The 27,363-nt window shown below is 44.5% G+C and overlaps 1 protein-coding gene across 3 annotated transcripts in view; it reads left to right on the top strand.

The window, feature by feature from the left end:
* The first annotated feature begins 5,153 nt into the window (after window positions 1–5,153).
* The window catches only part of TSC1 (TSC complex subunit 1), a 32,064-nt gene continuing 9,854 nt past the window's right edge, over window positions 5,154–27,363 (top strand). Inside the window, exons 1-14 of one of the 3 annotated variants that reach the window (XM_075578761.1) lie at window positions 5,154–5,386; window positions 13,111–13,299; window positions 13,746–13,849; window positions 15,517–15,669; window positions 16,368–16,512; window positions 17,070–17,224; window positions 17,864–17,937; window positions 19,704–19,870; window positions 20,400–20,506; window positions 20,799–20,922; window positions 21,239–21,351; window positions 21,480–21,549; window positions 23,315–23,404; window positions 26,405–26,966. In XM_075578761.1, the coding sequence (XP_075434876.1) occupies window positions 13,194–13,299; window positions 13,746–13,849; window positions 15,517–15,669; window positions 16,368–16,512; window positions 17,070–17,224; window positions 17,864–17,937; window positions 19,704–19,870; window positions 20,400–20,506; window positions 20,799–20,922; window positions 21,239–21,351; window positions 21,480–21,549; window positions 23,315–23,404; window positions 26,405–26,966 (1,970 nt within the window). In that variant the 5' untranslated portion in view covers window positions 5,154–5,386; window positions 13,111–13,193. The other 2 variants (XM_075578762.1, XM_075578763.1) reach the window with 2 other exon arrangements.

Raw genomic sequence — 27,363 nt, 5'->3', positions numbered from 1 at the left:
AGTCCTCAAGACCCTTCAACAGGTCAGGTTTTAAGGATATCCCAGCTTCAGCACAGGTGGCTCAATGAGTCCCAGCTTCAGCACAGGTGGCTCAATCAGTCCCAGCTTCAGCACAGGTGGCTCAATCAGTCCCAGCTTCAGCACAGGTGGCTCAATCAGTCCCAGCTTCAGCACAGGTGATTCAATCAGTCCCTGCTTCAGCGCAGGTGGCTCAATCAGTGGCTCAGACTTCGACCGAGCCACTGATTGTGCGAACTGTGCTGAAGCTGGGATATCCTTAAAACCTGACCTGTTTGGGGGGTCTTGAGGACTGGAGTTGGGAACCAATGGGTTAACCCTCTCGGTGCTGGAGTGGCCAGAGACACCACGCTTTGACCCCTCCCTGCTGTGGCATTATTTATGCCTTGCACTGCAGGCCTCTTTTGCTGCTAAGGGACGTTTTCGCCTTTTCCGTAATAAACACAGCATGTGAAGTGCCCTAAATGAGCGAGATGTGCATTTATAATCCCTAAACGCTGCCGGTTGTGTATAACTATTTGTCAGTTCTCTCTCAATAACATGGCTGTATCGGTTTGGTGTCGTAACTCTTCCTTGTCACGCGGTAGAAACTGTTTAAGGCTTCCTCCCCGGTGACCGCGGCTGCGACGGCTTCCTCCCCGGTGACCGCGGCTGCGATGGCTTCCTCCCCGGTGACCGCGGCTGCGATGGCTTCCTCCCCGGTGACCGCGGCTGCGATGGCTTCCTCCCCGGTGACCTCGGCTGCGATGGCTTCCTCCCCGGTGACCGTGGCTGCGATGGCTTCCTCCCCGGTGACCGCGGCTGCGATGGCTTCCTCCCCGGTGACCGCGGCTACGATGGCTTCCTCCCCGGTGACCGCGGCTGCGATGGCTTCCTCCCCGGTGACCGCGGCTGCGATGGCTTCCTCCCCGGTGACCGCGGCTGCGACGGCTTCCTCCCCGGTGACCGCGGCTGCGATGGCGTGCGCGCCGCACACACGGTACAGCCCTCTCTGGGGCAGGCCCCAGTGGGCGTGTGTGCACGCGGTTTGGTGCGTTGGCCACTTCACTGCGGCGGTTCAGCCAATGTGGGCGAATCTGCCACGTGACATCATGGCCCCGCCCCCCATCGGATCTCCTGCTCGTCATTGGAAGCGCAACCGCAGACCACAGGACGCGGCTGAAACTGGTGCACACGCCGCCGGGTGCTCCGGCGTGCCCGTGCACGCAGTGACTGGGGCCGCAGCCTTACGCTGCGCTTATAGTGCCGGCGACAGCAACGCGACGTCGCGGCCAAACAAATGCATTGTCGCCGTTGCATGCGCTGATACTAAGCGCAACGCGATGGCGCCACGGCTTGGTCGCGATCGCTGGAAGTCATCTCTATTTGATTTTCCAGGGCCGTCGCCTGACCAATAACCTGGGTTACATTTTTTTGGGGGGGGGGGAACTCAGGGGAAAACTTTTTTTTTAGGGATCAAAAAGTTATTCCATATAGTAATTATGAAATGGTTAGGGATGGGGCTGTGTACTACTTTGGAAAGTGGGAGAAATGCTTTTTATTTACCACATTTCTTCATTTAAAGCCGGAATATTTATTGTCCTTTGGATACAGAATATTTTTTCCTGTGGGTGCCGGCACCTTTTTCCCTTTAAAAAAAAACAAATGAAAAAAAGACACAGCCAATAAGCAATAGAGAGGAACCCAGTGTGTAAAGCAGGGCTAGCAACTCCAGTCCTCAAGGGCCACCAACAGGTCAGGTTTTCAGGATATCCCTCCTTCAGCACAGGTGGCTCAGTCAAAGACCGAGCCTCTGATTGAGCCATCTGTGCTGAAGCTGGGACTGATTGAACCAACTGTGCTGAAGTAGGGATATCCTGAAAACCTGACCTGTTGGTAGCTCTTCCGGACTGGAGTTGGCTACCCCTGGTGTAAAGACACTAATTTCTGCTATCGCCGTGTATAAAAAGCAGCAGACCATGACAGTTACTATGGCAGCCCTATGCTTTGGCTCTAGAATTACAGTTCTTGCGTGTGTAAACGGTGTATCTTTCTTTCAGGGATATGAAATGGTGTATGTATTGGTGTACAGCACACAGAGAGGCGTTGCTATATTATAATAATACAGATGGGGGCCTTCGTTTTGTCCCTAGAGTTCTGCTATAACAATGCTGTGTTTGCCTAACTGCTATCCCCTGGCGTCCTGCCCTCATAATCACCCGTTCAATTTCCCCCTTTTTATTTGCTGTCATGCCATGCCGCTTCTATACATATATTCCAATTCCAAACCCTTGTTTAAAAGGGTAGGGTTTGCTGTTTTCCCATGAAAATTAGTCAAAGTAGCATCAGGTCGTGGACCAAATCTGTTACCAATAACACCCCTTATTGCAGGGGTGCTCAACTCCAGTTCTCAACACCCCCCCCCCCCCCCCCAACAGGTCAGATTTTAAGGATATCCCAGCTTCAGCACAGGTGGCTCAAGAGGCACTGATTGAGTCACCTGTGCTGAAGCAGGGATATCTGAAAACCTGACCTGTTGAGGGGTCTTAAGGACTACAGTTGAGAACCAATCCCTTATTGTAATGTTACGTTTATGTCTAAAGCACTTATTCCCATGACCTGTTATTTATATTATCTGTTATTTATTTGATTACCACATGTATTACTACTGTGAAGCGCTATGTACATTAATGGCGCTATATAGATAAAGACATACAATACAATGTTAATGTATGTTAACTCAACTGTAGCAGGTACACTACATGTTTGGGTTCTGTAAAACCAGCTGAACCTATTAAACAGAACGTGTCTGTAGTAATGCGCGCGTAGGTTAGGGGACTTCCATAGGTATTGCATGGAAATTCCTCCGTCCAACAGTGGAACTACAGCACTACCTATTTCCATGTGCAAAATGTTGGAAGGTCTGTTAACCAAACTTCTGATTGCTCACAGCCTTGGAAGTTATACCCAGGCCAGGGAGATCTTACATAGCCTTGTATTTGGGTTAAGGGGGGAGAATGAAATGTTTTAGCTAAACACGTATCAGGGAATCTTCCTGATAAACCAGGGGTTGGGCAACTCCAGCCCTCAAGCGCCATCAACAGGTCAGGTGTTAAGGATAACCCTGCTTCAGCACAGCTGGTGCTGTCTTCGACTGAGTCACTGATTGAGCCACCTGTGCTGAAGCAGGGATATCCTTAAAAACGGAACTGTTGGGTGGGCCTTGAGGACTGGAATTGCCCACCCCTGTGATAAACTGCATGCTTCGTTTAAAGACCCCCTACTAAGGGTGACAAGCAAATAATACATCTCTGAGATGAATTCACTTTTTTGTCGTTGCAAATATTGGTTTAGATTGAAGACCCTTCTGAACGTGTTGGCTTCCGCTATCTTGGCTCAGTTTTAAGTTTCTTTAGATTTAGGGCAGCAAAAAGCTGTGGAACAAAGCAGTTGAGAATGCCATTTGACACAAGCTATAACCGTGCTGGTATGTGTACTCACTGCCCAGCCTACATTGTTCTTGCAGAAAAACAAACTGCAGTTTGAGGATTGTCCTCAGCAGGGCGCTGCAGCGCTGGTTTTAGGAGCGACATTGCAGTGGATATACAGTATTCTAAAGTACTTTATATACAGTGACCAGCCCTCCTATCATTACTAATCCAAAGGTACTATATATATACATATGCAAAAATAAATAAAAAAAATTATTTGACTAATTCAAAGGATTATTTGGAGAGTGTGATGAGTCAGTATTTACAAGAAGATAAAATCATGTCGCCATGATAACAGATTATATTTGCTGATAGACTTCTGAAACGGCGCAGGTTTGCACCCCTTACTGCTGACAAACTGTTTAAATATTAGGGCGCGTTGCTATTTATTTTGAGGAATCCTGGGACACGTTGTTCTGGCAGTGAAAGGGTTAACGTGGCTTAGGGTTACCTCTTTTTTTCTCGACATTCAAAACGAAATATCGAATTCTGTGCAGATTTTATTTCTGCCACGGACGCCGGCAAAACACACCGTTCCCCCCCCCCCCCCCAAATAAAATATAGTGGTTGTATTTTGTATGTGTATCTTTATTTATGTAGCACCATCCAGGTACTGTATATAGTGCATTACAATGCAAGTGACATAATATTATAACACAATGAGAAAAAGCGCTTCAGACATAAAACAAGAGGAAAAGGAGTCCCTGCCCCGAAGAGCTTACAATCAAAGTGGTAAGTGGTGAGAACTTACAGAGACAGTAGGAGGGTGTTCTGGTAAGTGTGTCTGCAAGGGGTCATGGTCACTGCATATAAGTGTATAGGAGCAGTCAGAGGAGCTACCCAAATGCTTCGTTAAAGAGGTGCATTATAAGAAAGGTCCTAAAGGTTGATAGAGAGGGTGGCAGTCAGATATTGAGGGGAATGGCATTACAGAAGTGTGGGGCAGTGAGTGAGAGAGGTTTTAGGCGGGAGTGTGCTTTAGATACAAAAGGGGTTGACAGAAGACATCCTTGAGCAGAACGCAAGAGTCAGGCAGGTGTATAACAAGAAATTAGGGCTGGTAGCGAGAAATAGTTGAACCTTTTCTCTGCCCAGAGGGGCCTGCAGCGCACTGCGCAGGATAAAGAGCAAGCATCCGAATGTATATAGTAAATAGCGTTGCCATTCCTGTCCTCAATAGCTTAACATATATAACTCCTTTTCCTAAGTGTCCCTTTTATGTCTGAAGCACTTCTTCCCATTATGTGTTATTTGTAATGTATATGATTATCACACGTATTACTGCTGTGAAGCGCTATGTATATGAATGGCGCTATATAAATAAAGATATACACACATATAAACTAGTTTTATCGAAAAGGGGTTCAATTAATTTTATATTCCTTTATTTGTATGGCTCAAACATATTCAGATTGCATAACAAAAAGATGTCTTGTACAATTAAATGTCCCATAGACCTCTGGGTTATGCCGCTGTTGTCACATTGTATCAGCCCCTCATTCATCCAGGTGGGTGACTGACACTTTTTGCCCCTCTACTTTGACACTCCAAAACCACGTGACCAATCAAAGTTTCCCCCCCCCCTTCAACAGATGAGCGGTGACGTCACGCCGCAAAGTCCCGGCTTGCTCAGTCACGAGTGGCACCGCGGCCGCTGTAATATCCATCCGCCGCCACCGGTGAACGCTCTTCTCCCAGCGAGGGGCTGCCGGTCACGCAGAGTGCGCGGCCGCCGGCCACGGATGTAGAAAGAGAGCGGGCCGGTTTGCAGCGAGCGGACGGCGAAGGGAGGAGCGGGTGGAGGTACCGCACTATTTTTCCGCTGGGCGGAAGGCGAAGGACGGAAGAGGGGGCGGCACTGCGGTCCGCAAGATGGCGGCGCCCTGAGGAGATCTGAGGTAAACAGCCTGTGTGCGAGGAGTACAAAAACCGAGAGCCCATAGGAGGCTCTTCTGGCTCGGGACCTCGCTCACAGCCGGAGGCCGGGGTGGAGGTAGCCAGGGACAGGGTGGCAACCGCGGTCAGGTAACGGGGGGACGTGTCTGCCATGTTTAATGATCCCAACTTGGGATATTCACCTGCATAATCCTGCCCAGGAGATTCAGAGACTGTCTGATCGTCTGGTGAGACTTCATTTTAAAGGGCAGATCCTGTGGCCACTCCTCTGTAGCCCCTTAACACCTCGGGTGTTAGGTTATCTTCACCCAATACATCCCAATGGGGGGGGGGGGAAGAATGTGCAGGGCCTTACTGGGATATACACTGCTCCTAATCTAACCCTGCAGGTGTCTATTGCTTTTGTAGTAACGATGTTGCAGTCTTTATATCTTTTCCCCCCTCTCTCTCTTTTTTTATTTATGATTTTTCTGGAAACTTGGCTTCTTTATTGTTGCCATTTATTTTATAAAGTAAAAACCTATTCTGCAGCGCTGTACACTGGGGTGGGGGTGGGGTGGGGGTGGGGGTGGGTGGGGGGGGGGGGTGACGTGTACAATAAACAGAATGAGTAAAATATTAAGAATTTAACAGAATGAGTACTATATGTGACTGTGTATCTATACAATGACCCTGCTCAGGAGAGCTTACAATCAAGTGCATCTTCTCTAGAGACCTGTGTGTGTGTGCACTGTTTTTTATTGAATGAGTTAAGGCTGCAGAGGTTTTTAATGTAACATTGCGGGAGCATCTGATGGATGTATAAAAGTTTGTGCGTATTTACCTGGTGAGCTGGGTAAATAAAGAGACTTGTTCAGCTTTGTTTCGTAGTCAACAGCATGATAAATAGGATTTGTTTAAGCCTGGCCCCAATGCGCCAGCCTGGCCCCAATCGTAACCAGCACTGCCTAAATAATTGCTGGCTATATAAGGCTGCGCTTAGTGGCGGCAACATGACGTTGCGGCAAAACAAATGCATTGCCGCCGTCGGATGCGATTATACTAAGCGCGACGTGACGGATTGGTCGCGATCGCTGGAAGTCATCTCTATTTGATTTTCCAGCGACCGTCGTGTCGCTGGCACTAAAAGCGTGGCTTAAGGGATCAAGAGCAGGCTACAGAGCCAGCCACTTGGTAAACAAGTGTGTGGTGCGTAGGACGGGCGATGCCTTCCTAATGTGGATTAGTTGAGTGGCCTATGTTCACTTTATTGTATTACTGCCGCCTTAGGAGCGCTCATGGGCACAATGTTACGCCCTCAGAAAGAGGACCCTAGAAGTTGCTCTATTTTTGTCCTTGCAGGGTTCCAGGAAACCTATAGTTGGCAATCTGCTAGAATGGTTGTAACCTGACTGCTAGGGATGCTAGTGGGGAAGGGAAATTCACAATAACAAATGTAGCTGCTTTGTGAAATGGTTTAAACTGTACATAGGGGAAGAGTGAAGATGGTGATATATGCATCAGTAGCAATATTGTACAGAACAAACAAGTAGCACATCACGATTCAAAGTGGAATTATCAATCCAGTCCATTTATGACACTGCTTCAAGCGTGTAGATCTAGCTTGCTTACCTCTACAGGGATAGGGGGTTGTGGGTGGTAAATTAATAAATCTCTAGCCTTGTCTGGCGTACCAATATTATAAACCTTTTTTTATGTCTAGGCTCCTGAATAACTGGTTTCCTATTGAAATTGCTCTATTCATATTGCTGCTGGCGTTGTCATTGAGAATTTGTTAGGTGCTCAGCAGTCTGGGAGGGCATGTTTGCACTGCTGTCTTATGCCATTTGGCTTTCAAAGTTTTAATCCATTGGCAGCAAACTAGGTTGCAGTAATGCTTTTAATTCCCATTTTAATCTGGCTCTACATTATATACAGTTGCCTAAAATTTCAACCCATAGACATATAAATAAAGTAGAATATTACTCAAAGTTGAAGTTCTGGAGTACAAATGTGTGATTCCTATGCTTTTAAACTGTGGTAAAATGTAGTTTTTGTAACCTGTGCTACGCTTGTCCACGGGAGATGGTAGCTCAGAAATAGTTCATTTTCTATCATTCTGAAACTGCTTCTCTTTACTCACTGTAAAATACTAGAGTGTTTAATCTGGCAAACCTGTGCCATCTTCGTTATGTAATCCATTACCGCCAGTTTTTAGCTGAGGTCCTCTGCATTAATTTACTAGGGTTTGAAAAAGGACAGAGTGGCTTTTTTTAAATATTTTTGGACAACTATCAAACAATGAACATAGTTGTCTACTACGTTTTCCATCTTTGGGGAACAATGAGCACAGGGCTGGTAGAAATGAACACATGACAGCGATTTCTCTTGTCTGCAAATGTCCCTGGATTACGACATGAGTTATAGATGTTTTTCTTCAAGCATTATTCTATGATACTTGCATTACTACTTGATCTGAGACACGAGATGTACCCCACCCTCCCCACCACCCATGATCTCCCCTACCCTCACTACTTCCTAAACCTTCTTTAAAGTCCCCCATCTCACTGATCCCATGCCACTGACGAGACTAAATCCAGAGACCTGACCTCAACCCCTGCCCACCATCTAACAAGCTCTTAATGCATCTAACCCACAACCTGACCATAATGTTCTCACCCCTGCCCACCAGACATATGCCTATTAAATGAAATGTTCCATATATAACACATATTTTACTAACTAATGTACACTGCCCTGTATTAGGGTGCTATATAAATGTTCTAAATAAAATGTAGCTGAATTGGTTTTATTTTACATGGTTAATTTAGTTTGAGTTGGCAGCCGAGTATCTTTCAACAACACTGGTAATATACCTCCAGAACTCGGATAACGGTCTTGGTTTTTTCACAATGGCAGAATTTGGGCCTGGTCTGACTAATCTGTGTGCTGCTGAAAGGACCAGCAATAAATTACCAATCAATTTCTGGTCTCATCTCTCATCTGACTCCTGGTAATTCTGTTGTGGTTATGCAGTCTCCTAAAAATATTATTACTACCACAAAGCTCCACCATCTGGTGTCCTCGCTATGAATCCTGGAAGATGCCATCTTTGCTGCCTCCAATTGGCTTGTTCCATCAAAAGTTGAACCAGCATGTTGCATCGGTCACATGAGAAAATGAGTAGCTATTAGCTTAGATTTTGCTGGCACTAAGACAATGGGCCAATTTTATGGTTGGATTCCTTTCTTGTCAGTGAGGCATGACATTTTAGTTGGTTGCAAACCTAGCAGCGCTGTAACTGTAAGGGACACTTTAATGGCAGTATTGGAGTACAGGGAAAAATTAGAAGACCTCAAAATTAAATACATTTTGTGAACTTTAACAGAGTAGATGCTGGTAATGTACATGGAATTCAGTGTTAATAACACATTCAAATTTGCAGACGGTGATCATTTAACCCTTTGCTTGCTGAAGATGCTTTAAAATTATTATAATTTTTTGCAGGAGCATGTATGCATGTGCAAAGCGGGTCCTGCCAGCAGTGTAATATTTAGAAATTAATGCAGTCTGACTAGGGATTTTATTGTATCTTAAAAAATTGACGTTTTGCATTTTAAGTGCCTAAATTGTCAGACAGCACGAGCTGTTGTTGTTATTATTATTATCATCTAGGGTCTAGTATTCTGTAGATCAGGGATGCGCAAACTTTCCCTGCTCGCGCACTCCTGCTATAGATAATAATTCAACCAAGTTTATCTAACCAGAAACTGTGCGGGTGTATTTTTAATCTGTGTGTGCAAAAGAGAAAAACAAATGCCCTTTCCCTACTGAGCCGTGTTTAGAACGTAGACACGAGCTTCGATTTCACCATCGTCGGAGAATAGTGTAGCATAAAGCTGCTCCATAATCTGCATTTCTTTGGCCACCTGCCAGTGCATTACCAGTGTTCAGCTCTGTTCATCTCACTCATCGGGTTGCCCTGTAACATGTCGTCTCCCCCCTCCTTTTAGATGAAGTTTAATTGCGTGCGTCTGATCGGAGTTTTAGGATTTACACATGGGCTCTCGATGCTTTCACTGCCAGAATGGCATGCAAAGCATGAATTTGTAAATCACTGCACTGAATGGGGTTAACTATGGTTTGGTTTTTATGGGTTTATGGACACCCACCCCCCCAGCAGGTCAGGTTTTCAGGATATCACTGCTTTAGCATATGTGGCTCAGTCAGAGGCTCCTTGACTGAGCCTCAGCCACCTGTCCTGAAGCAGGGATATTATGAAAACCTGACCTGTTAGGGGGTGCTTGAGGACTAGAGCTGAGCACCCCTGGTTTATGGCACGATCTGATATTCTCAATAGAACAGCACGGCTTTGGCAGGTCTCCAAAGTTCTTTCAGCTGATTAATGAACTATAGCAGAAAAAAGGAAAGCAGAGTGCAAGCTTTGTGTGGGCTGAATTAAGTCACAGTAGTCTCATGAACCCCTCAATATCCTCTTGTGTGCTATGGATGAGTTCATAGTTTAGTATTTAGAATGGCTTCTCGGCCCAAAATATGGGAACATTTAGGAAATGTAGTTTCTCTGGCATGCAACGCATAGAAATCCAGCTGACTGCTTAGAAACAGAACGACCTGCCTGTTTACTATTTTAGGTAGACTACCAAAAGTATCTTCCAACAACGGAGTAAGTCTTCACAGGTTCCACTTGTGACACATTTGTCTGGTGTTGTGAAGGTGGGTACAGAAAAAGGGGCACAACCAAATACAATTGAAGTGTACATATGGATGCAGATTTGCAAAAGCCTGCGCTTATAGTGCTGGCTATGCGACTGCTGATGTCATTCGTCGCTGTAGCTATTGCGATTCCTGCACTCTGGTGCAGTAGACCAAGGGTGGGCGACAGGGAGCCTGGCGGAGGCGTGACCATGAGCGGGTTCGTAATCATTAGCTGAACTGCTGATGTCACGCGGCGATCTCCGAAAAAGTGAAAATCCTTTGACTACTGGCGACCGCTCTGTCGCTCTGCCGCACCGTTGCAGTCGCGCCCACTATGGGTACCCGTGACCGACTGCATGTACTTGCTACGGTGCTGCGTGACGTCGGTGTAGCCAGCACTATAAGCGCAGCCTAAGGCTTGTTCTATAGTAGGTGCGGGTGCCTGTGCGAACGCACGTGCACATTACGTGCACTTTTTGTGTGAATTTATTATATATTTTTTTTAATTAAAAAAAGACACGTTGTGTAAGAATAAATTATTTATTAACATTGTACATACATTACAGTGGCGGCGGTAGCGGCGCGAAAACATACTTTTCGCAATCTTCCCCCCTGTCGGCCGGCTCACTACCGCGCGCGCGCGGCCCTAGTATAGGAAGGCTGGCTATCCACAGCCAACTATAAGTGCTGCGCGCAAGGCGGAGCAAGCGCGCCCACTATATTACGGGCTTAAGAAGTAACTACAGTTACATCCCGATATACACCTAGACCAGGGGTGATTAACTCTAGTCCTCAAGGGACACAGCAGGCCATGTATTGGGGATATCCCTACTTCAGCACATGTGGTGCAGTCTTTGACTGAGCTTCTGATTTGAGCCATATATGCTGAAGCTGGGATATCCTAAAAAGCCCCACCAGCAGGTCGGGTTAAGAATGGAGTTGAGCACCCCTGCCATAAGCAATTGGTATTCATAAACTCAACATGACAAATCCAGCTAACCCCTTCAGTGCCACAGGATCTGTCAAATCCATGCTTTTCAATGCTGAAGCAGGGATATCCTTAAAACCTGACCTGTTTGAGGCTCTTGAGGATTGGAGTTGGTCACTCCCGTTCTAGTCGGTCAAGAATAAGCCGTTTGCAGTGGGGGTGTCTCCAATTAAAGTATTGGGGGGCAACTCTGCACATAATGTAAGGTTGTACATACTTGTCAAGTAGAGGGAGCCCAGAGGTCTGGGGTCCTTGGCTGGTGTTATTGACGTGTTACAATAAAACAAGGGGTTTTTTTTCCCCCCAAACCTTTTTCTTTTTGTGACCCCTATAAAGTCACTATCTTCTTGTACTGTAAATTGGAGGTGCATTGCATGGGGCTGGTAAATCATGCCTGCATTAATTTTGCCTGTGCAGAACTGGATAAACTGGCAACGCAATCTCAAAGCAAATTTTAAATAAAGACGTGCAAATGTGGGTAGAAAAGATCTTTCTTTATGCCACCATGTCCGGTGTCCCAGAGCCCTGCTGAAACTAGTAGAAGCAGCCCCTGTGTTGCCAGACTGTGCAATAAGGTTCAATACATGCATGGGGTGACTGTTTTTTTTTTTTTTTTTTTTTTTAAGAGAGATTTTGAGCTCTGTTAAGGAAAATTAGTCATTAAGTAAACAGTACATATGTCATGCCATTACAGAAATGAATGGAAATGCTGTTAAAACTTGAGACTATTTCATCTGTGATAAGCAGGGTGTTCTCTGTTAAGGTGCCTGTAGGTGTCCAGAGGCGTAAGTTCCAAAGTGACTTTCTTACCCGTTTTTTCTAGATACCCAGATCCTGCTTATCGCTGTGCTATTTGCCAGAGCAATGATATTAGGGTTGTATGAAGCATTGCAGTCCTGGAACAGAGAGGCTGTCCAGTGGAATGTGTCGGATATATGATGCCTCTCCCACACTAGGGATAGGGAAGAAGAGTTTTTTTTGGTGTGGAGCCAAAGTGCTGTAGACCCTTTTCCCTTGAAAGGGATTATAACTGGCCATTGCATAAGCAGGTGCTATCTCTGAGCCCGGCCATGTGACTTTCCCTTAACTTCTTATCTGTTGCAGAAAGAGCAATGGTTAAGAGCTGTCCTGCATTGATAGCTTGTTCTGAATCTCAGCATGTTTTCTCTGGTCTTCTCTTTTTTTGGTACTTTTTTCTGATCTTGCTGTGCGTTTGATATTGCAAAATAAGGCCCTTTTTAAAGCAGTGATGCACAAATCCTTTCAATTGAAGATAGCCGCACTCTGTTTGTTTTTATGGAAGCAGAGATTTGGTCCTTTCATTGTATACCACTACGCAGTAATTATTCTAACACCATGGTCTTATTAAAGAATGCTAACTGGTATCCTGCAGCTCTGCCCTGCACTCAGACCCTTTACTCCGCTTTCGCCATGATACATTGTCACTCTGCATTAATCTTGTTCATGTATTAAGCACTTCTCCCCCCTCCCCCCCCCCCCCCCCCCCACCCAAAAGTCCAGGTGTCTGTTTTCTCCTGTCCTGTGTGTATGACCATAAAAACCCTTCTGTTTAAATTGCATCATTTTCATGGCTGTATTTATTTTTTGCCCAGAGCAGTTAGTGGCTTGGCAGGTTCTGGTAACTGTTACATCTGTATCAGAAGTTGCTCATGCCCTCAGGTAAACATGGGTGTCATTGAAAGCGAAGGAAATATGGTCACATGGCTGCTTTCCTGCCATTACATGTAGTTTCTCACACAATAACGTGTTTTGATTTTCTCCAGTGCAAATAAAGGGGTGTGTGTTTAAAATGAAGCCACACTGAATCGAAATGTAATTCTTTCAATTGGAAAGTGTCTGACTTCTGTTTCCTTTTGATTCTCTAACTGATTGCAAGCTCATTGTATGTACACTTAAAGGATTCACCTTAGACAGAAGATTACAATGTTTCTTTAACCCTTTTTTTTTGCCAGACATGCAGTGGATTGTTGTGGGCACCTCTGGCAGCATAGGGGGTTACATTAGTTTTGTTTATATGCACAGATTGGAGGAGGCGCAGATGAGGAGCTTGCTGTGCCCTTGACCCTCCCCTCTCCAATAATTAGTCCACACCGAAAAACTGCAGCATGGCACAGCAAGCGAATGTGGGGGAGCACCTTGACCTACTCGAATCTCCAGACCTTCAACACCTGGATGAAATACACAAGCTTATAAGAGACAACCTTAGTGCAGGTATGTCCGCTGTGGCGAAGATGAACACACTGTAAGGCCTGGTCTGACACTAGATACTGTGCGCAACTATAAAGAATACATTGTAAAGTTTACTTTAATACTGCTGTTTGGTGGCTGCCAAGTACAGAAATGATGGGGAAATGATGGGGGGGGATGGAAAAGGTTGAGATTTGGTACCAGCAGTCGGTTATAAACTCCACATGCTGATTTTAGACCTTTAGAAGCTCCCCTTGGATTTTTCCACCCACATAATTTGATATCGCTAAATGAAGATGAGAATGTGGTGTATGGAGTCTGTGTAGATACTCCATGTTGTTAATTCCAGGGTAACCGCCCAAGCGTTGCTCTGTATCATGTTGGCATCACTTTGCTGTCACTTTTTGCATTTAAGAAGCTGGTTAAGACGAGATCTTGCCCCTTTTCCATCATGTTTCTCTTATCCTCAGATCGCTCTCCCATTCTTGTGAACAACTTGGTGGATCATTACCTGGAAACCGGTTCTGAACAAGCAATGCTCATCCTTTCTATGGTTCAGGAGCCACATGACAAGGTAAAACCTTGCGCGTTTGGTTAACAATCACCACTTTTCCTATGTACTTTGCGGTCAACGGCGTCTGTCTTAAAGCAGCAAAACCTGTGAAATCTTGCATGGTTTTTGTAGCCCACCTCCCCAGCAGTGCAAGATCTTTGTAACACTTTCCTGTTTTATCATTTGCTGCCAATATTCTCAACAGGATTGAGCTGTAAACTGTAACACTAGATAATGGTAATCTAAGGATAATGGTAATTACAAGGATACATTGTAGCTGCTGAGTTACACTGACTGAAGGATTGATTGGAACTGAGGTGGCCATTTTTTTCACACACAATCGGGATTTAAAACAGGAGCACCAAACTATATTTCCATCTTGTGTAACACTGTAGAATTATACACTGTCACATGCTTTTACATATTAAAATAAGAGAAGGGGGTGGGGTGTGTAGTATTCCTGCTTTAGAGTATTTGTTATCCAAACCATCTATTCCTGAGGGATTCTTTAATCATTGGAAAAGATGTATATTATAATGTGTGTAACGATTTGTCAGGACTGTTATTCCGAACCTTGTCGACGGCGCTAAAGATTGTATGACAAGTGGCGTTATGTATCCCATTGTGTACTTTTTTTTATATTTATTGAAATACCTATCGCTACTATAAACTTTTAGTTGAAGACTGTTTTCCAGCTAGGATTTAAGTAACGTATGTATGATGTCTTCTGCAGTGCCATGTAATGCTGGTCTCTTCCTAATGGCCTTAATCTTTTTAAAGCATGGGCTTTCATTTCTGCTTCAAAATCAAGAAATGTTGGAAGATGCATTTCCCTCGTCGTTTGCCATCTCTTCTTCTAGCAGATTCAGATTTACTTTCTCAGCATCCTTGGCTCATGTTGTAAAGGAACAATGTTCTCGATCTTGTAAAGTTAGCATTGTATGTTTCAAATGGTATTTAGTTTAAAAGCAGTGTGATTGACGTTAACAGTATCTCCTTTTTTTTTTTTTTTTCTTTTTTTTTAATAGTCGTGGAATATAACAAATCTTGCATTAGTCTCTGCATATGTTTAAAGGAAAAGGGTAAACCTAGGCATATAAACTCTGTCAGTCCAAGCTTTTTAAAATTTGTTTTCCCTTTTAATATGTGCATCAATAGAATCCACGCAATAAGTAATTGGCTAGGTTGCCGATCGATCCGTTCTCCAGTGATCGATCGAAGATTCGGATCGGGGTTTCACTAAATGGCTGTCAGTGCAGCAGAAGAGGACCAAAGATGCAAAGCTCTGTGGGGAAGATCATGTGACCAGGAAGTCACTAGATACAATTGGTGCACTTCTAGAGGGCAAGGCTCAAAATGGGGTGTGCCAGAGCCCGTTTCAGAAGAGGAAGGGGATGTGACTTTCTGTAAATGGTTGCTATAGAAACAGAAAATGCTTGTTACATTATAATACATTAAATATGTAGCTCAGAGTTGTAAATGCTACAAGTATTTTCTCTTGGTACAGAACGGATTAATACATTTAAAAAAAAGCATAGGATATTGCTTGGTCTGCAGCTTTAATGCTGCTATCAGTTACAATTAACGAGTTAGTAGTCCATTGCTGGATCGGCTAATCGTAGATTTTTGAACTGTCAATTCGTAGTTGGTTCGCGCACAAATGTTTGCACCATTTTTTCCTATTGTAGCACCTCTTGGACAAGATAAATGAGTATACAGGAAAAGCCGCTAACCGTTTACCCACCCTGACACTACTGGGCCATGTGATCCGCCGTCAGCCATCTTGGAAGCACAAACTGTCGCAAGCACCCGTCCTGCAGTCCCTATTAAAGTGTCTCAAGGTATGCATCGCTCTGTGTGCGTTCTTCTCTAAAGCAGGAACGGGCTTCTTCACTAGTTTACGTTGATTGCACCAAGAGAGTGTAGTGCAGTTCTAGTAAACGTATGACGTTGCTGGTTCTGATATCTTACCAGGGACCCACATGAGTTCTGGATTAACTTCGGTTGTACATGAATTTGTTAGTGTCCCCTTCAGATGTACTCTGCCAGCTTGCAATCATTAGTATGACCTGAAATCTTTGACCGTGAGAACCCAACACCTTCTGCGGCAGATATCCTAAAATCTTCAGTGCGGAATAGGCTTTGTTATGCATTTCCTTTGTTGCGGTATTTCAGAAGGATCTGCTTTGTTTTTTTTTTTGTTTTTTTTTTTGTTTTTTTTTTTAAACCCCTATGCTAATGCTTCTAGAATGCTTTTGTCCTGCCCAACAGAAGGGTCTTATGGTCTAAGGTATTTAGGCTGCCTTACATGAAACCGAAAACTACTGTTATGTACTGTTCCTTGATACTATTGTGTGTACATTATTCATCATTAACCCATTTGCTGCCAGTGGGAGCTTGCTTGCCAATTTATTGAAGGCTTCTATAGCGGGGAGTGGGTTAAGTGTGATACTAGTTTTCCTTGAACAGTAAGAGGCAGGAATCTTGCATGAAAGCCATGTCTAGATCCCCTTTTTAAAGTGCTTGTGCTGCTTTACAGACAGACACAGATGTGGTCGTTCTCACCACCGGCGTCCTGGTGTTAATTACTGTGCTGCCAATGATCCCGCAGTCCGGGAAACAGTATCTGCATGAGTTCTTTGACATATTTGGCCGTCTGTCAGCCTGGTGCCTGAAGAACCCAGGTGAGCAGTACTCTCTTAAATCGATTACACATGAGATGCTTACATTCTATTTTAGGAACCTGTAGCTCTTTCTGCACTGGTGGGGGTATCTGTCAGACTGGCACTTTACTTTACTTTTTTTTTTTTTTTTGAGAATAAGGAACCCAAAATTACTATGGGGTGCTAACAATTACTGCAGTAACTCCACTACTATTGTCTGCAAAGCAACAACAGAGAATATAGTGCTGTGTGGAAGAGCTCTCCTGTGCTTATGATTTAATGAGTGGCGGGGCAGACCGTGACAGTCAGACCTCGGAAAGCTCTTTTGGGACGAAGCTTTTAATTTTTCTAAAGAGATTGAGGATTGTTCAGCATGTTTTATGTTCACGAGCACGATGAATCTTTCCCGTTTACGTGAACTGCTGCTTTAGCTGGTCAGTGGCAGGATGTACTGTTTCAGCTGTGGGATAAATACTTGCAGTGTAGCATATTAAAATAAAACTATCAATCTGTCTGCTTTATCCTTCGCCACGATTTGCTTTGTTTGCCGCCCTGTAAGTTGCACTCGTACTTCACAGGTCACGTAGCGGAGACCTGCCTTGTCCATCTTCATGCCGGCGTGTACGCTCTCTTTCACCGCCTCTATGGGATGTACCCGTGTAACTTTGTTTCGTTCCTGCGCTCACATTACAGTCTGAAGGAAAACCTGGAGACCTTTGAAGAAATAGTCAAGGTAACCACAAAAGCTTTAGTTCTGTAAGGCCGCGCGTATAGTGACTGCGGCGTGACGTCGCCGCCAGCGAAAGTTGTATTTCGCTTTGTGGCGGCGGCGCGGGCGACCAGGGCATTGATTGGTTCAGGGGCTGTCACATGAGGCGACAGCCCCTGAATAATCAAATATTCCCAGCTTCCAAAAATCGCGTCGCTTTGTCGCCGTCGCGCTTACTATAGGCACACGCGGCGGCGACAATGCATTTGTTTTCGGGCGACGTCACTAAGCGCGGCCTAAAGCAGTGGGGGAGGAAAAAATGGGCTATGGGTAAACTTTTTTTTTTTTTGTAATTTTTTTTTTTTTAATTTTTTTTTTTTTTAAGGACTATAGATGGTTTTCTGCTATAATATAAGGCAGACTTGATAATCCTCTAACAGATTTCGGATACAGGGTGGTCTGTTGTGCAATGTTTGTGTTTCTAAAACATAACTTAAAGAAATTAGCTGCAGCATTTTTCCCAGTAAAATATTAACATTGCTGATAAAGATAATCTTTATTTGCTTGGACACTTGAACCCCTCTCGTGTTAAGATCTTGGTAACATAGTTGTAAGGCGCCTTTGTTCTTCCGGCTATTACCCTGTCCATATTTTCGTCCTCAGCCAATGATGGAGCATGTGAGGATCCACCCGGAATTGGTGACTGGCTCAAAGGACCATGAACTGGACCCAAGCAGGTACCCCTGGAGGTTATCCGTTCTCTAGGATTTGTTTGGCGTTTGTTGGGAATCTGTGTAAACCCCAGAGGACAGATTCAATTGTAGTGACCCTAGATAAAACACTGGTTTACAAAATAAATAAACACAAACCAGTGTGCAACTTTATAAAGAGAGCGGCCTGATATCTTATCTGTCATAAGTTCCTTTCATGTAGGTGGCTCAAGGTTTGTGGGGCCTGGGGAAAAATGGTTTGGCAGGGACCTCCGCCCACAATGGTTTGCTGTCTTGAAGCAGCATTTTTCTAAGCTTGTGATAGCAATGCATGTAGAGCAGCTGAAAGCGCAGATTCCCCTTGGGTTCCACCGGTCCCATGTCTAATGGTGCATGTATGTGTGGAGTCTTTGCGGGCCCTGGATATACTGAAAGTCCCTAGAGACCTGGCAAAAGGCAGACTCCAGAAGCATAGGCCGCACAGGAAGCCATGGCTTTAACTTGGGTTTCAGTGCTAGAATGTTTTCCCTATTCTGCCACAATTGTTGCGATGGTGTGTGTGTGTGTGTGTGTGTGTGTGTGTGTGTGTGTGTACGCAAAGTTCATATTTCAAATAAACAATGTTATTTTAGATGTGGTGTTTATCATTAACTTTCTTTCGCCACTGTCAAAAGAATGAGCAAAAGAAGCATTTTGTTCATGTCTTATAACTGCTTTTTGACAGTAAGGAACTTTGGTAAACAAGCAACTTTAAGAGAAAGATCTTGAAACAAGTGAAAGCTGGGCTGCAGATTTCAGCAAACTGCCATCCAGCTCACAGCAGAATTACTGATTGCAAACTGGAAGGAATCCCTGCAAGGAACATGTTCAATTCTCATGATTTGCTGTTGAACTTATGACTTATTTGAGGTTTCACGTAGCTACAGTATGCATTCAAGTTGCAGTCCCTTTAAAGCGGCCAGGCAATATCTCGGGAGTCACTGGACTCACCAGGGCTTCCGAAAAAAGTCACTCCAATTACAAAATTAACTTGACAGGTGAAGACATAACTGACAAATGAAGATGTAGCTTTGTCTTGCTTTCTACGAACACGAAAGGTCAAGCATAGACTTCTGGAATACAGTATACGTGCCTCCTTTTTATTTATTTTTATGCCCTTATTCAATATGCTGATTCTGCGTGCAGTGCAGCCACAATGTTCTCCAGCATAGGGAAGTGGCTTCACAGCATATTAAATGTCTCCCAGTGCACTACAGTATATTGTGTTGCATTTATGTGCAGATGTAGAATCCCATCTGATGGGCATTCATGACGACTGTTTGATGGGCTGAAAAAAAAAATATATATTTTTTTTTGAGGTGTTGTCGATCTAATTTTAAGTAACTTTCATGTTGGCCTGGAAAATGAAGAACACATGGTGTGCACGTTAATAGCTTTTCTTGTATAGCGCTGACACTACACAGGGTTGTACATAGAAATTTTGGAGGCGTGAGTCACTGCCCCGTAGAGCTTACAATTCTTTTTTTGGTGCCTGAGGGACAGGGAGATAGCCTTGCCCAATGTCACAAGGAGTTGACATCTGGATTTGAACCCGGCTCGCCTCTTTATCAGTCAGTGCCTTGACTCACTGAGCCACGCCTTCATACCCGTACATAAGTGTTATCCAGGACCTACATTCGAACTCTGCAAGTCCAATAGTCCCAAAGCATATAATAAACATGATTGGTCTAGGGATACCCGGACTGAGCGGTCCTAGATCCTATAGTTTTCTATAGTTTCCTTTCTTTGTTTAGGTGGAAAAGGTTGGAGACACATGACATTGTGATAGAATGTGCCAAGATTTCTCTGGACCCTAATGAAGCCTCCTATGAAGAAGGGTATTCCCCACTCTCCACGCGCCTTAGGCAACGACATCCGGAGGCGACTTCCAGCCCCTACACCGACACAAACAGCAGCTACGGTACACATCCTGAGCCAGTTCTGCTCCCATGGGTCAGGCCTTGCAGCAAACTGTAGTCGCACCGATTTTTAATGTTACATAATGCGTAACTTTTCATGCAATTTCTATATGCAGTTGTGGTTCAGGCCAAGCACGCGTCCAAATCCCACAATTGCTCCCTTTTCCTGCCGCTCCCAACCCTTCCATCTGCTTGGGGGTCTGTAAAGTTGAGTTTAATGGAATCAAGGATACAGATTTTTATATTAAGTGTTTGCTGCCAGAGGAGCCAACAATTTATAGTGCTTCGGAAGGGTTACATTTAATCTCGTGAAACCCGTTCCGTATGCAAATGACAGAACACCGTAAAAGTCCAGTTAATAGGAATTTCCCACTGTTAATTTATAGCCTAGAACCACCGCTGCTTGTACGGGATTGATCACATAGGTCGTGCTTATCACACTACGACTGCTAGATTTAGAACCACTTTCTGGGATCCAATCTTTTCTATTAAAACATTTTTGTGTCTTAAACCCTCCATCCCCATGTTTAGGAAACACCTCCTCCACGTCCTTTTCCACTCCTAGATTGTGTACTTCACAAGGGCAACTACCTCATATCGGCACACAGGCCTTCCTGCTACAAGCTGAGCCACAGCAGGTAAGTTGCCACTGCTTCCTGTAACCCAATGAGTGTCCAGGCAGGTACATTTCCCTCTTGGAGTTCTCTGCTCTGCGTTCCACACACTCTGTGTGCGCCCTTCATCCTAAAATTATTACATAGGCCCGGTCTGCCATAAAAAGCAAACAGAGAATTGTATTCCATAGGTGCTTGAAACTACAATGTTGGTGACCTCTATGTTGTGTAGGATTAGATCTGCTTAATCAGTGTATTTTTGTAAAGTCGTTTTGATGTCCTCTATGGGGCACCTTTTCCCTTTGTTCTTGTCCAGGATTGCGCCTGGACCCCCTCCACCTTATGTGGAATGACCACCCCACCCAACTCGCCCACCAATGTGCAAGCAGAAACACCGCAGGCTTCCTCTCGCCCTCCGAGCAAAGTTCTCGGCACGACCGGTAGGTTTGGCAGATTTTTGTCTCCTTTTCCTCTCCCCTCTCCTCACACCCTTAGTCTGGTTATAGTGGTCATGGGCTCCTGGGAAATCGAAACCTATTGTAGATTGACACCGTGCTTTCTAGATCTCCTAAGCTTCCTCTGCCCTTTCGGACACTAGATCAGAGCTGGCAGATTAATAACCATATCAGCAATGTCTGACAAATCCAGCAGTTGTAACATCTTGGTAATAATATCTTGGGTACTTGTGGTCTGGCAGTGCTCCTTTTTGTAGTATCCCTTTTTTATTTTTGTTTCCTGCTGTGCTCCCTCTCCCAGGTGGCAAATTAACTCCTTTGGGAACGCCAGCAATCTCGCCTCCTCCAATGTACGGCTCTGAAGAATACGTACACCTCTCAAACGCTGCGTCCACTGCAACACCCCCAAAAAAGGCAAGCCAAGAATGTGTGTTTAGGAGGGGACTAAAGCCCACCTACCCGTATCTAATTAAATGCAAAGCCCACCTACTTGTATCTGATTAAATGCAGCGCCTGCCTCACTTGTATTTTTACTCTTGCAGTATGACAGTCCAGAAACTGGGAAGTCGGGCGCAAGCCGCCATCACCAAGTCAGGGGAGACAAAGGCTTTGGTGAGATGATTGGCTGCACCATTTTCATCGCTCTGTGTGTTTACAATGTTTTAATCTATGAAACATTTAGCTCATTGGTGGGTAACGGGCAGCCCACCCGCCCTCTCTCCCCAGTACAGAGGGACTGGATATATTTCTGGTTGTAGCTCCTTCCCAGTCTGTGAGCTGCCTAATGACTGTGTTAATCACTAGTTCCCAGGGTGAGCAGACGGACAGTATTGACCAACGTTGGCATTAAGAAGCTGACTGGAGGGGGGCAGGGAGAAGCTCCTACCCATTGCTACAAAATCGCTCCTGCCTGAGCACTATGTATATTACGTGCAGCCCTTTTTGAGTTGTAGCCTGCCACATTGTTGCCTGGTTTCCATTTACCATTAGAGGGCGCTCAAATGCTTCTACACTTGGCTTGATGTTGTGTTTTTTCTTTTTTGCTGGTTTAAAGCTGCAGTTCAGTCAATATCCTGCATGTGTGGTTTTTTTTTTAATAAATCAGTTCTGTAGTAAGAAAAAATACTTTTAGCATTTTCTGTTTTTAAAAAAAACAACTTTGAAAGACCAATTTTCTTGTATTCTATTTTAACAGCCATTTGCTACGGCACTGCCCCTTCATGTCCTGTCACAAGCCCTGGCACACCCCTTTGTCAGCCCTGCCCTCCCTCTAGCACATGTCAGTGCAGGAGTGCTCATGAATATTCATGAGCTTCCACTGACAGACAAGCAGATTATAAACAAATCCCAGCTTTTAATATGTTACCAAATTTCGACCTATCAATACACGGAGAACGAATTGACCTGCAGCTATACAGTTCTTTAGCTAATTAGAGATTGCCCACATGAAACTATTGAAGTAAAAAAATAAATGTAAAAACAAAAAAAGACTGAACTGCAGCTTTAAATTACTTATGGGGTGTAATTGGCTTCCTTCGAAAGATTGAGACGCTTGCGGCTTAAAGTAACTGTTTTACTTCTTTGCATCTGGCTTAAATGTATGTTCTGCTTGAATGTCGCATACCTCGGAAAGCACACGAGGCCAGCCTGTTTCACTAGTGATGCTTCGTAATGAATTGCTATACAAACATTTTATGCACCAAACCATTCACTTTCTAGTTTTTGAGGACTGACTGTCACATATCCAAAATACATTCGATAAAGATGGTAAAACCCAACAAAGCGTTATCGTGCATGTTAAATACACTTGTCCGTCAAACTGATCTGTTCCGACAAGCTGGTCGCTTTTTTTTTTTTTTTTTTCTTCCTCCACTTAAATGATTTTAAAAATCTGATGCTTTGTTCAGGAGATGTAAGCAAAGCGGGTGGGGCATGATATGCACATAGAAGCTAAATTCATATAGGCTTCTGATGGGGAAGGAGGGGGGGTTTCTGCCTTGATCTAATAAACCTTCCACCGACCTTCATTTGAAGTTGGCTCACAGCCTATTTTTAAACAATAAATCTTTAATGTATGTATAACGTTAATCCACGTACCTGAAGTGCATAGCCTGTTGGCCCCGTTCACGGAAAAGGCATTCATTTAGGGTTAAATGTTTTTTAAAGGTCTTTAAACTAGAGCGTCAAACTATTTATTTAAAGCGAAGCTTCCTTTGCCCCCTCTTCCTGTTGGGGTGAAATGCATATGAACTGGAGTGCTCACTAATGCTTCATTCTAAGTACAAACACGAGCCCAGTTGATGAGAAATACTTTTGCATTGTCTAACGTGATCGTTCTGTCTTCTGTTTTTTTTGTTTTTTTGTTTTTCTGGGGAAGAATCTCCTAGCAGTTTCAAAACTGTATCATTAAGAGAGCTTCCTGAGATTATGGAAGATTTGGCCTCGGAACACAACAGCACAGAGGAAGGTGAGGTTATGTAGCTCGATCTGCCACAGTGTTACCACGTCTTGTTCTATGCAAAAGTTTTGTTTTTATGCGCAGGACTTCTGACTGAACAGCTCGCCCTCTGGTACCAGATGGTCCTACATCTGTGGGCTTGTACCCTCCGCCACTGACGGATCACGACTGCTCTTCTGAGTGGTTATGCGATGGCTTCCGTGTTTCGGCAGCTGGACCAGAAGGAAATGGGAACATCCCCCTTCAATGTAGTTTGAGATCAGAACTCCCATGGAGCACTGACTGCAAATATCCCCCAAAACATACGCACTGCATTGTCATGAGGGCATCTAGGGTGGCATTTTGTGCGGTGAAGGGGTTAAGGTGGGACCTTGCAGATGTAAAACGAATTGATTACGTACTTCACCAGGGCCTTTTTGTGAAAGTGACTAAATGGAACTTTATCTGCACTGCAAAGTGTTTTAATCTTCCTGCCATGTAAATTGTGTATCAGGCACCGTAATCCATATGTTATCTGGGGTCCTTTAAACGCAAGGAACCCAGGCCATATGCTGTATGATTTGTCTCCCCCTTACAGGACAAAAGAAAAATGGGAACGGTAGAAGGTTTGGTATTGAACAATCGGCTAGAGGTAAACCTAGCTCCAGAGCTAGGCACAACAAGGTGTTAGGGCTATGGTTGGGAAGCCACCTCTGAGCAGCACTCGTACGGGGTTGTCCCTGGAAAATGAACATGATGCAACAGCGTAAATTCCAACTCCCATTTAGAGATTCAAGACACTTGTATGGTATTGTCCAGCAACACCAGTAATGCCCTCTAGCATTACCCCAAAACAAGTAAATCCAACAAGGGATAAAAGAGCAAATCGTGTCTACATTGAGCACGGTTCTGTGCGTGTTGGTCTTTCGTGTTGGCGAGCCTCTAAGTATAACGAAGATATTTGTGCTGGAAGTGACAAACATTCGGTATCGTTGCACAGTGCATCATGTTGGTTTTTCATTCTCGCCAAGACGGTGCTGCCTTAAACACCTTTTCTGCCAGAGGGAGCTTCAGTGCATTGTTTTGCAAGTCCCTTTAGAAGAAAAGGTTCGTTCATTTCATTTTCACCTGGGTTTTTATGGTAATGTGCACTTTAGAAGTTATGTCTGCACTTTCTGAGAGGTGTCAAACCTATAGAGGCTTCCTGTTTCAGAGAACCCTGCAGCAAGTGTACATGTTGACCATGAGATTGATCAACCCTTTCAGTGCTGGGGAGTTCCCATATTGTTAATTTGTTGCATACCATTTCCTATGTCACTGAAGGGTTTAAATGACAAAAAATGTTGGGAGTGCTCCCAAAATGTGCTGCGCTTCAGCGTAGTTTCTCCTGTGGTATTATGGAGCTCCAGAAATCGGTGTGCACAGGGAGCCATCACCAGCAGTCTTCCCCCTTTATGTAATGGGTTACTTCAGGTAAAAGAATGGTATACCGCGTGATTAAATAAGTCCAATGCTAAGAGCAGTAGGAAGAAATACAATTATTTTGCATTCAATGATGAAGTGACGCTTTAAACTGTGATCTTGAGCAATCCCTAGACAGTCAGTAATTTACATCCAGGAATATGTAAAAAGAGAACACAGTGCAACAGAGTTTTTGTTGAAAAATATGGATAAATAATCGTTTCCCGTGAGTAATCGAGGCTTTCTGGTTATCTGGAGTGAACTCCTCAGGTAGAGGTTTCAATGGTGGTGTCAGTCAGCATACAGTCATGCAGGGGGATGGGGGAAGGAGGATCCCATATGTGGAAAATGGAGGACGCCGAGTGCAATATAGCTTTATAACATGAATTAATATTAAAAGTATACATACACACAAACATAAAATGAATTTAGGCATTGGGACCACCCACGATCAGACAGTGGCAACAAGCAGCACTTCCTCCTTCTCTGGTACTCCACCCGCAGATAAAGTGATAACGTTTTTAGTTCTTGTTTTATTTAGTACCTTTAAAAAAAATTACGATATCATTTTTTTATAGTTACATTTAGTTATTTTATCTTAATTTAATGGTACTGTCTGCAATTTATATAAATATGGTTTAAAAGCCATATCTATATATCTCTCTGACACACATCACGCGCCGAGACACCAGCAATGTCGGCCCATGACATGACACCACGCTCCTGTCCGTCATCGGCGGGGAATTTGAAAATGACATGTATAAAAGGAAGGAATGGAGGAAAGATGTCAACCCCTGAGGAAGCTCTGATTAGGGCGAAACGCGTAGGGTGGACGGCACATACTATAAAGGGACTATCCGGCTCTTGGTGTACTTTGACATTCTGCTAAAGAATTAGTTCCCTTTTCCTGCAAAACTCCATTATGGACGGCTGCCGTGGGTGGAGTACTAGAGAGGAAGTGCTGCTTGTTGCCATGGTTTGACCCTGGGTGGTCCCAATGCCCAAATCTATTTTATGTTTGTGTGTATACATTTTTTTATTTTTTATATTAATTCATGTTATAAAGCTATATTGCACTCGGCGTCCTCCATTTTCCACATATGGGATCCTCCTTCCACCATCCCCCTGCATGACTTTATGCTGACTGACAACACCATTGAAACCTGTACCTGAGGAGTTCACGCCAGATAACCAAAAAGCCTTGATTATTCACGGGAAACATTTATTTATCCATATTTTGTATCATAAACTGTTGCACTGTGTGGCTTCTCTTTTTACATATTCCTGGATGTGAGTGTGTTCCTGATCTCCCCTCCTCCTCCCTACCCCCTTTCTGCCTCTATCTCTTTGGACTTTGACCTTTAAGCAGCAGCACCCTTTCCGAGGACTGTGTATTATTCTTATTCTTTCTTCACAATTTCGAGTGTGATCACTTGATAATATAATACAGTATTTGTGCTTTTTCCTTTGTTCTCTTTCGGTAATTTACCATAGCTGCCCCTGGTAAGTGACAGAAGTGATTAACATGCCTCTTTGCCATTTCCCTTCACTGTTTCCCCCCACCCTCAGCTGCAATATCACAAGAGCTGTCTCAGATAACCACCTCTGACAACGAGCCTGCAGTCCCCCGCGGAGGTTTTGATTCGCCATTCTATCGTCAGTGCGACAGCCAGCCCAGCTCTCAGAAGAAGCTCCTCCCTTCAGGCAGCATCACCCAGATCTCCGAACATCCAACTCCTGAGAAGCTCGGCTGCAATGGGTCACAGGACACCCCCAAACAGGCGTTCACCCCCATTGAGCGACCCAATGGCATAGAGGATGAGGGCTGCTCAGGGAAGCCACAGACCCCCAACTCTCTGCCCAACATCGGGAGCATCCTTACCCCCAGCCCCTGCAAAGCTCCCGCTCACAGGAGAGCGTGTTTCGGCTCTGCTGCCTACGAGCATCTTTTCGAGCTGGCGCTGCCTAAAACAGCCGGCCTGTTCATCTGCAGGAAGACAGAAGAGCTGTACAACAAAATGAAGGGGAGCCTGGAGGAGGGAGAGGAGACCGCAGCATCCATCTCACCAGCTGAGGTGCTGGACCGGCTCATCCAGCTTGGAGCTGATGCCCACGCCAAAGAGTTAAACAAGTAAGAGGTGACCTCGCTGCTCAAGGCTTGTCTGCCCCTACATGCCTATGAACGGTCCTCGTGCAATAGGAGTCAAGGACACTTAGTTAACCTTATTTGTTAGTTTTTAATGAAGATGGGCATTTTAAGACTAACATTTTTGGGAGGGAGTTGCCTATTTTGCAGCAGAGAACTACAAAATGGTTTACTACAAATACACAGTATAGCAAAAGTATTCCTACCATTTGCAAAGGAAGGCTCGAATCATGTTGCACACCATACAGGTGTGAGAACCCTGTGATGCATTCCTGAGCAGCTATGAAATTCCTTGCTGCCTTTTAAGCCATATTAAAATGTATTGAAGGGTGGCAGCAGTTCAGCCTTAATGCAGATTGCATCCCAGCACTCTGCTTTCCTC

This window comes from Ascaphus truei, chromosome 21 (assembly GCF_040206685.1).
Source record: "Ascaphus truei isolate aAscTru1 chromosome 21, aAscTru1.hap1, whole genome shotgun sequence".
NCBI lineage: Eukaryota > Metazoa > Chordata > Amphibia > Anura > Ascaphidae > Ascaphus > Ascaphus truei.
This window is presented reverse-complemented; position numbering and strand designations above follow the sequence as displayed.